This window comes from Zingiber officinale, chromosome 2A, assembly GCF_018446385.1.
Source record: "Zingiber officinale cultivar Zhangliang chromosome 2A, Zo_v1.1, whole genome shotgun sequence".
NCBI lineage: Eukaryota > Viridiplantae > Streptophyta > Magnoliopsida > Zingiberales > Zingiberaceae > Zingiber > Zingiber officinale.
Genome location: NC_055988.1, coordinates 161,341,954 through 161,352,263, shown reverse-complemented (window position 1 = coordinate 161,352,263; position 10,310 = coordinate 161,341,954). Strand labels below are relative to the sequence as shown.

The window sequence follows — 10,310 nt, the reverse complement described above, 5'->3', positions numbered from 1 at the left end:
TACCTGTCAGTATAGTTGTGTGAGGGAAAATTTATGACCAAACACTGGCAAGTTAATAATCAATCACCACTCGACTAGTATATTGACCAGTTCAACATGAATTCCACAAGCATAACGGCTGTTTAATGATATCTCATCATAGTATTAGAAACAAAACTCGGTCAAGGTTCCACCAAAAGAATGGACAAAGAAAGGTTCAGTCTATCTGTGCAGGAAATGTTTAAGCCTACTTTACAAAGAAGCAAATAGAAATGCCTGAACTATTTCTCCCTATATTTTGGTGCAAGCTATACTGCAAGATTAAAGACTAAAGTTTTGGCACTACTAGAGGAGAATAACAGTGTAAACATTGACAATGAGTAAAGGATATACCACGCAAATGACATTTTGGCGTAAGCAATGTTGACATGAGAATGCAGTGCATAAAAGCAGAGCTATGCAACAGAAGGCAAACTCATAAGCTTTAATACAATTTTTGGTAGCAATGAAACTAAAGTGGATCATGGTGACAAAAAACAGGATGAGCTATAGAATGGCTACAGCATTAACATGCAAGGATATATCTAGGTTGACAAAAGTGGGAGAAACATCACCCTTAATTTGCACAGTGTAGCACTACAATGCTTTCTTCAGTTGCAACAGATAGCAGCACAGCTTAAAATTAGCTAATAATTGTCACCATTGATGGATCATGTTGATTAATCGTCATTTAGCTAATAATTGTCATCTGCCTTTGAACATGGTTTAGTCTCCTACTCGATCTTCAAAATCTGAATGGTGAATAAGTATGGCAAATTATATATGCTAAACAAAACTGATATAAAGCAATTCAAATTAAAGTACAAATCCACATGAATTTTAAATATTCAATATAAAATGTCAAAAAATATATATAATTGACCATTACCAATATGCTTCACACTCCATCATTGTAACTACAAGTAGCATGACGTGAAGTAGAAACTAGAAAGGCAGAAATTACTTTGCACAGTACCAAAATCTAAGTGTGTGCTTGGTTAGTTTTAGGATAAATGTCGGATAATACAGACCCCATATAATTAAAAAATGCAGAACCATATCCAACTACCAATGCAATGAAGAATACTCGAGAAAATTAGCATTTACATAGCAAATCAGCAATTAATCAACTGTAATATGAAAACTATAACTAAGCAAAAACTAACAAACAATCATTAGCAGTAGAACTTTAATGGGGAAACAAGTTTGAGAACCACTTTGAGCTTGAATTAGTTGGTCCTCAACCGTCTTATGTACATTAAGCATCACCACCACCTTCAACCTCTAGACCAGATACCTCAAATGTATAGCAAAACAGCCAAATTTACCTTTAGAAAATGGTCTTATGCTTAATTTGATATAAGAAGACCTAACCTTCCAGCTAACAGTTTAAAGAGACAAAAGGAAGCCAGTCATGCTCCCTATTGAAAAGGTAGTAGCCAATGAAAGATGCAGTTTAGTGAACAAGCACATACAAGACCGAATACCAACAAATGTAGCAATTATGGAAATATTTATCTGCAACTTGTAGCATATAACCAAACATAGGAATAGAAACATACATTAAAAAATTAGGAGAGACTATTCAATCAAATTTCATAATCCATGTTTACGATCACCATATATTCAGTAATAAGAACAAAATATCTAAAAATTAAACACAATCAGTGAACAGTAGATGGAATGTTACCTTTCTATGATGGTGTATTACCATCCTTCCAAACTCAGAACGAATTCATCTCGAGACAGTAACTCCTCCTCTTCATAAGCATTCCTACAGCCGATCTATATGGCTCTTTGAAAGCACTGGAAATCCAGCACATTTCTGATGAACTTGTGAGACCACCACAATCCCTGTTACCAACAAACTCACTTCCCCAATCTTGGCTTGGCCGAACAGCCACCAAGGTTGCCCCTTTGAGAACTACACCGTCACTTAGCTCAAGGTAGGGTGCGTACCATAGTCGCATACTGAGGGCTGGCACCAGGGTCCGTTGTGAGCTCCCAGCTGTAGAAGATGGTTTCACCCTGAACTCGTGCAACTGTTTCTGTCCCATCGTCAGCAACCCTTGCCCATCAACGTCTGTGAGCTCCAAGGTCTCAAGAGTCTCATGCTCACTGATAATTGGCTGGAGGACGTAATGCCTCGCTGAGGCAGCAATCATAGAGCTGATCGTCCAAAACAGTCTAAGCTTCAAGTTCCCGTTGCTGTAAAATGATTCTGGCATGCTACCGTTGTCATCATTCATACAAGCATCCTGGAAGCTAGAGTCAGAGCCGGGGTTCGAGGATATAGGCGACAGAGAAGTAGAGGAGAGAACAGAGGCAGCACCGAGGATGACACAGCTGTCGAGGGTCGACCCAAACTCGGCCTTCCACTTCAAGAGGACACCGTCTTCGAGGCCAAGCTCGCCAGCTGGAAACTCAATCCGGAGGCGGCGAATATCCCGAAAGTTCTTCAGTATTTCGGAGGGACAGTGGTGGGAAACATCTGACAACATCGGAGAGGTGGAGGAGGAAGGATGCGAGAGCCTGGACCATTGGGTGGAGGCAACGGCAGCGGAGGGGGTGAGCATATGACCGAGTGCTTGCAAGGGCTTCACGATGCCACCAAGGATGATGCGTGCTAGGTGGGAAATGAAACCGCGGGACCTATCCCCACCGGAACCCGCAGCGAGGGAAGCGGAGGGGTCGTCGGAGATGATGCGTACGAGTACGGACTCTACCAGTTGCGCAAGGGCGTTGAAACGTCGGCAAACGACGCGGCACCTTCCCAGATCTTTGACGTCACCGATCAGGTTGAAGACGACGAGGAGCAAGCAGTCCGGCAGCAGATCGAAGTGGTCGATCCCCTCCGCTTCCTCCCCATTCGCAACCATGGAATCCCCACGCCAGCGAATGGGCTCCTCCACCACCGGGCCTCCGATGGAGGCCATCGGAAAGAATCGAGGGGATTTTGCTGCAGGGCGAGGTGTAGAGACGGGATCAATCTCGCACGCGTTACCAAGTTGAAAGGGGTGCCATTTTTGGAGATCGAGCTGAGGACGAAGAGAAAATCCGCACCCAGGCAGGAACCCTAACAGCCCTGGTTACGAGGGTGGGAAAGCCGGCCGTCGGTGGATGAGGAGGGCAACCGTGTGGCCTCTCCGCCGATGAGAGAAAGAGACAGCGGAAAATAATTTAAGGAAAAAACCGATTGGAAAGTTGATGAATAACCTCCTACCTTTCAAAATATTACAAATAATATATCCTACTTTAGAAATTTTCAAATTATACACCTGAAATTTTCTCAACTTCACAAAATTTATATATATATATACACCAGGCCTTTTTCATTCAATGGATAAGTTATGTTGATTTTTTATCAAAAAAAAAAACATTTCACCCTTATAAAATAACACAAATACCTTCATATACATTGCTCGCCTCTGATACATGATTTCTTTTGACACACACATCTCTAGCCTAAATCTTGATTCAGGATTACATTGTAGTAATTACGATTCCATAGTGATTATCATTATAACAGTTTATAGTAACTATGATTTCATAATTATTATAACTACAATATTTATAGTAGTTATAATTATGTAGCTGGTATAGTTACAATTATAATAGTTATAATTATGAAGTTGCTATAATTATAATAGTTGCAGTAGCTACGCAATCGTAATTGCTATAATTATATCCTATGATTATTGTAGTTGTAGCTGTGACAATATGAAAAATAATTTTAATAGAGAGGATTAAAGTTCTTTGGAACTCTTGAAGAGACTTTAAACATTATTTTTTGAATCTAAGACTAGGTCATTATGGAGTGAGAAACTAATTTGATGCATGCAACTTTGAATTCATTTCTGATAAAGTAATCTGAGTTTAGGTTGAGAAACTAATCCGATATGTACATCTTTAAGTTTATTTCTGATAAACTGATTCGAGTATAAGTCAAGAAATTAATCCGATGTGTACATCTTTGAGTCTATTCCTAATAAACTAATCCAAATCTCGATCAAGAAACTAATCCAATGTGAGCTTTTCAATTATCAACTAGTCTTTTTAAATTCTCCCAAAAAGCTAATTTGATTTTTGTATTCTTTCAAATGAAAATTATGATTTTGTTAATAATATCTTTGTATTAGAAACTAAGAGAGTTTGAAGAAAAGATATGTTTAGTTAACAATATGTCAGGCTAATTAATAAAAGACAAAACGAGAATAGATCTTAAAAATTCTTCATCAACATCTTAATTCATCTCTCAATTGTAGCAAATACAAAACTTGCTACAATGCAACTTAGATTCAGGATTTAGGTGAGATTTTAAATGGAAGATGTCTATGTTAAATATTATACCAAAAAATAATTAGATAATTATACATAGAATGAAATGTCATTTTAATAAAAAATTAAAATTGTGTATCATAAGAAAATAAAGAAGGCTCTTTTGACCTTGCCCATCAATGATTTAACTATTAAAATATTTTACAATTTATACCTATTATACTCGAAAATAGTTAGATAATTATATAGAATGAAATGTCATTTTAATAAAAAAAAATTAAAATGGTGTATCGTAAGAAAATAAAGAAGGCTCTTTTGACCTTTGTCCATCAATGATTTAACTATTCTTGACTAAAAATATTTTACAATTTATATATATAATAAAAAATATCAATCATTGTGAAAGGACTCATATGTTTAAATATTATTTATTTGAATGGTACATGATTATTTAAGTACTTTCTTAAAAACCTAAAAGAAGGCAATCATACCTGGAGACTACATATTTAAATAATATATGCCCACCAAATTTTTATGGCTAAAAGTACTTCTTAAATGCAATTAAAAAAATGTAAATTGTGATTAAATGTGGACTATTTGTACTTCCAACTCGTATGTATTATTCGTCAAATACTTTTACTCAAAAGTATCTAACGATCTCTAGGTAAAGCATAACCAAATATAAACTCCTAAAAATGTAATGATAAAATAAATTAATTTTTGGGTGGGTATAAGGATCACAATGGATCGAGTTCGGGTCGGATTCTATATCCTCCGTATTCATACCCATCGGGTATAGGATATCCAATGGATATGCCCATACTCATTAAAGGACTTACCCATTAAACGATCGGATATATTCTATATGTATAATTTTTCTTCTTTCTATCGAGCTATTATTATTCAAAAAAATATATTAAAATTAACATCCTATTAATATATATATATATATATATATATATAATTAAAAAAATAGATTAAGCATCTATATAGGCCTACTAATATCAACAAAAAATAGTAAATTGATTTTAGAAAAAGAAAATTTTCTTTAATATATGTATATATATTATTTAATCGGGTATTCGGGTCAAGTATCGGGTATTGATAGTCCCTCCATACCCTCCTCCATTCGGGTCGGATGTCAGATCCTCCATCGGGTTCGGGTGAAATTGTCATCCCTAGGTGGGCATAAGTTTTATTTTATATTTCTCTGTTAAATGAATCAAGAAACATCATCTATCTAATCTCAAAAATATATATATATATAATACCCTAAAACCTATTAGTTTTGTCACGACTTCTTAGCTACAATTGTAACTTTTACTATAAATGTATTGGTGCAAGGTGCACTAGAATCGAATCTAAGTTTTAATATTGTTAAAAATTTAAGTTAAGTCTTATTATGATTTGATGAATTGACTAAGTATGCAAGTTGTTTACTCAATTGGAAAAGCCCTAGTCGCAGCTAGGCAAGGAAGTCTTAGCAGATCGTGGAAGCCAAGCAGGAAAGTCCAGGTGGATCGAGGACCTGAACTTGGCAGATGGGTTCGATAGGTCTGGAGGACCTAATATCGAGAGAGTCCTAATGAGTCGATCCGATACTAAGCGAAGTCCAAACAAGTCTGGAGGACCCAATGTTTGACAGATAAGTTAAGGTAAGTAAATGGAGTGGAGCGATGGGGAGGTCATGCCCCGGGAAGAAACAAACCCTAGGTCGCTAAACCAACTGAAGAAACCGAAAGGTTTCTAAGTTGAGATCAATATAGATCTTACTGTCTTTTCTTACTCGTGCATCATTATCCTACTGCGATAACTTTATGTTGCAGGGATATTCTTTATATTGTGGAACTAACTCTGTTTTGTTGAAACCGATGGGATCGGTCGACTAAACAGGAGGTTCAATCCACCAAACCAAGCTGATGTGGTAAAGTTCATATTGCGCAAAGAAAATTTGGAAGTTAGGTTGATCAGTCGACTGACCCTAGGGATTGATCGACCGAACCTATTTTTGTATACACAATGGCAGATTCAAATTTCAGCGAAGAAAAAAATTAGACTGATCGATCGATCAATCAAGGTGATCAGTTGATCGAACATTAAATGCGATTAATGGAGCAAAGAAGAAAGGACGAGTGTTCAGTCAACCAATAGAGAGATCAGTCAACTGAAAGGTTTAGTCAACCGAACGTGTTTTCAGTAGATAGAACACAGCTTATAAAAGAACGTTTCAAGATCCGATCCATAATCAACATTTTCTGAGCAACATTCTCATTCTCTTTGTTCATGTTGCTGTTGCTATTACTACACTTCATTTACATGTGCAAGTTGCTACGACTCTTTTCCAACGATCTGCGCTTCAACTTTTCATCTTTGTTGGTATACTTTAAAGTTTGCATTACTTTATTAAGATAATAGTTTGTTACTATCCTATACATCATTTATGAGTTACTTCTTCTCCGATGTTTTCGGAAAGAAGATTATTAGTGAATTGCACAACAATACGATCAAGAATCATGAGTCTTGGAGTAAGAGTCGACACAGGGTCCGAACCAAGTAACTGAACTTGTCTATCTTTTCTAGTTTAACTTCCGATGTTACTTTGATATTTGTTTTACGAATTGACATGAAAAGAAAAGGTTTTTAAATGAACGATATTCACCCCCTCCCCTCGTCTACTCGATCCTTCAATTGGTATCAGAGCAAGATCGTTCTGAATTTACTTAACAATTTTTTGAGCATCTTTAAAAACTTTTTCTTTCTTTAAAAAAGAGTTTTTCCCTTTAGTTATACTTCTCTTTTATCTTGCCATGTTAATCCCAAGACGTGAGTCTTGGAAATGTTCTTTTGTTAATTCGCTTGTGTGAGAATGTCGAACTCCTACCAAGAGGGCTATAGCACAGTTCATCTCCCACTATTCAAGGAAGAAAACTTCAGCTACTGGAAGAATAGAATGAAGTGTTACCTCAAGTCCGACATCAAGCTCTTGTTTACTATATTGAAGGGATACACACCACCAATGGTAGCACGGACGGTGGAAGCATGACAACTCTAGCGTAATGGCCAGGGGTTGATCCCCCAGGGTGATGGCCGACATGGTCGATCCCACCATGAGCTCAATGCTTGTGTACATGCATGAACCTCCCTCCATATCTGTGGGGTCGACTCTAGGGGTTCGTTAAGATAGCGGATCTACCTTTTGGAAAGCCTATAGAGCCGAAAGATTGGACTCCACTAATAATCAAGAAAGCACAAATGAATTACAAGGTCATAAACACCATCCAGTATGGTCTAACTATGGAGGAACTAAAACGAGTCGGACCCTACAAGAATGCGAAAGAGCTTTGGGATCTCCTGGTAAAATTACAAGAGGGAGCTGACGACTCTAAGGTAACAAAAAGAGATCTCTTGTTGAACAATCTATTCAATATCAAAATGTTTCCAGAAAAAATTGCTACACAACTGCATGCACGGGGCATTCTCAACGACCTCCATCAAATCAGACATTGTCTAGAAAATCATGACACGATAAGGTATGCCTTGAACACCTTCCCTTCATATGCATTGTGGGCATTGATAGTAAATGCTTATAAAGTTTCTAGGAACCTTTCAATTATTAAGTTAGACAAACTCTTTTGTGAATTAGAATTACATGAACAATCTAACTTTAGTCAAGTCGAGAAAGGAATTGCCTTATATGCAGGACCAAGCAAAGCGACAAAGTCTAGAACAAAGAGTGAACCTGAAAATGAGTCAGACTCAGACTCAACAAATGAAGAAGAACAGGTAAATATGGTCCAAAAAATGTTCATCAAGAAGAAGTGTTGGTGCGGGAAGCATCCGACGATCGAACCTAAGTTTTGATAATGGCAAAAGATTCAAAATTAAGGTATGTTGTGATCTAACAAGTCCATTAAGTATTTCAGAAAAAGTCCTAGCTGTGGTTAGGCAAGTGAAAACCCTAGGGGGTGGTAACCCTACGTCATAGGGGGTGGTAACCCTATGTGGAAAGTCTTGGTGGGTCGAGTGCTTCAGGCAAAAGTCCTAGGGGGGTAACCCTAGGTGGAAAGTCCTGGTATCGCGAACCAGGTGAAAGACTAGACCAGCCAGGAAGCGGAAGTCCAGCAGAAAGTCTGGAAGCATCGAACACCGAGCAAAAGTCCAGTCGATCTGGAGGATCATATTGACAACAGGTAAATCTCCTGAGTGGAGTAAGTGAGGACGTGTTCCCCGTAGAGGGAACAGTAGGCGTCGGGTCGACCTAGGGTTTCCGGTCGGAAATCTAAAGTCAGACCCGGACAGTCTGGAGACTGTCATCATATTCTATTATCATATCTATATTGTTATTTTGTGCTAACTTGGTTTTGCAGGGTATGTGTTTGGGACTACCACTTTTTGCAGGATCAAAGGAGCACAACTTAGCCTCGGATGCAAAGCTGAGCTGGCTACGAAGCAAGCTTGGAGGCGCCTTGAAGGAAGCTCAAGGCGCCTTGGACTGGCGGATGAAGGCGCCTTGGAGAGCACAGAAGGGGCCTTGAAGGGATAAGTCACGACCAGTTCAGGCTTGATCCACGCGGGCGACTCGGCTAGTTTAAGGCGCCTTGGATGGGCTTTAGGGCGCCTTGAGCACTGTTTAAAAGGGGGTTTCGAGCAGCACCTTCAATCAACGAATTCCAAGTAACCTTTCTTTAACGTGCTGTCAACGAGACGACCCAGAAGTGCTGCGACTACTTCCCGACGACCCAGAGCTCCAAATTTGATATTTCCTAAGTATTGTTGGTATTTTTTTACTGTTTTAAATTGTATTTAGCTTGTAATAATTTCGTGCTTATAATTGCTGCCCACGGAAAGCGATCAAGGATCGCGGGCCTTCGAGTAGGAGCCGTCACAGGCTCCGAATGAAGTAAATCCCTTGCGTCTTTCTGTTTATGTGTTTATTTTTCTGCTGCGTTTATTTACTCGACTGCTTTTACAATTCCGAAACGAACGAAATAGCCGCGAGCGCTATTCACCCCCCCTCTAGCGCTTCTCGATCCAACAATTGGTATCAAAGCGGGGTCGTTTTGAATCAGTGCAACCACTATTCAAAACATTTTTTTCGTGGTATTTTCAGATTTTTCAGAGTCAAATTAGAATTAGCTTAATAGCTACATTCTAATTGTTTTATTGAATCGGTTTTGCTCGAGGTTGGTACAATACCACTCGAGCTCATTTTCCCTTATTTCTCTCGCACTGTTAATCCAAGACCCAGTCTTGGAACCGGTTTTATTGTTTTTGTCGTTCAAGATTTTAAATGGCCCAACAAGAAGGTTTCAGCACCGTTCGCCCCACTCTTCTCCGGAGAAGACTTCGGATATTGGAAGGGGCGAATGGAAACCTTCCTCAAGACTCAGTTTGATACGTGGATGATAATCAAGACCGGACTACAACTGCCATCCGATGAAGACGGCAAACCAACACCCTGCGAAAAAAGGGAACCGACCCTAATCAAAAAGGTGGAAGCTGATGCCAGAGCAACCTGCACCCTCCAATGCGGACGTACCAAGGAGGAACTCAACAGAGTTGGACCATTCTCCAGCGCAAAAGAGCTTTGGGAGAAGCTGATCGAACTCCACGAGGGAACCTCCAACACAAAAGTAAGTAAACGTGATTTGTTGCTTAATAAATTGTATAACCTAAAAATACAGGAAGATGAGACGGCCTGTCAACTCCACGCACGGATACAAGACATCCTCAACTCCCTCCACGCAATCGGTTAAAAGGTCGAGAATAGGGACATCATAAGGTATGCACTCAACTCTTTTCCTAGGAGTACAATGTGGGCATCAATGGTAGACGCCTACAAAGTCTCCAAAGATTTATCTTCAATTAGATTAGACGAGCTATTTTCAGAATTCGAACTTCATGAGCAGACTAATACACATCCTTCCGAGAAAGGAATTGCTTTGCTTGCAGGTACCGGTGGAGCTCGCGAATCAAGATCACGACGAAGAACTGGATAGGAGCCGGAAGCAGAA

The 10,310-nt window shown here is 38.9% G+C and overlaps 1 protein-coding gene across 1 annotated transcript; it reads right to left on the bottom strand.

Annotated features, from left to right (window-relative positions):
* Positions 1-356: 356 nt before the first annotated feature.
* LOC122042948 (F-box protein At5g46170-like) lies at positions 357-3,182 on the bottom strand. The gene is made up of 2 exons (XM_042603353.1): positions 1,709-3,182; positions 357-770 (listed from the first exon to the last, which is right to left on the bottom strand). The coding sequence occupies exon 1, from the start codon at positions 2,952-2,954 to the stop codon at positions 1,743-1,745; it is 1,212 nt and encodes a 403-aa protein (XP_042459287.1). The 5' UTR covers positions 2,955-3,182; the 3' UTR covers positions 357-770; positions 1,709-1,742.
* Between the last annotated feature and the right edge of the window lie 7,128 nt (positions 3,183-10,310).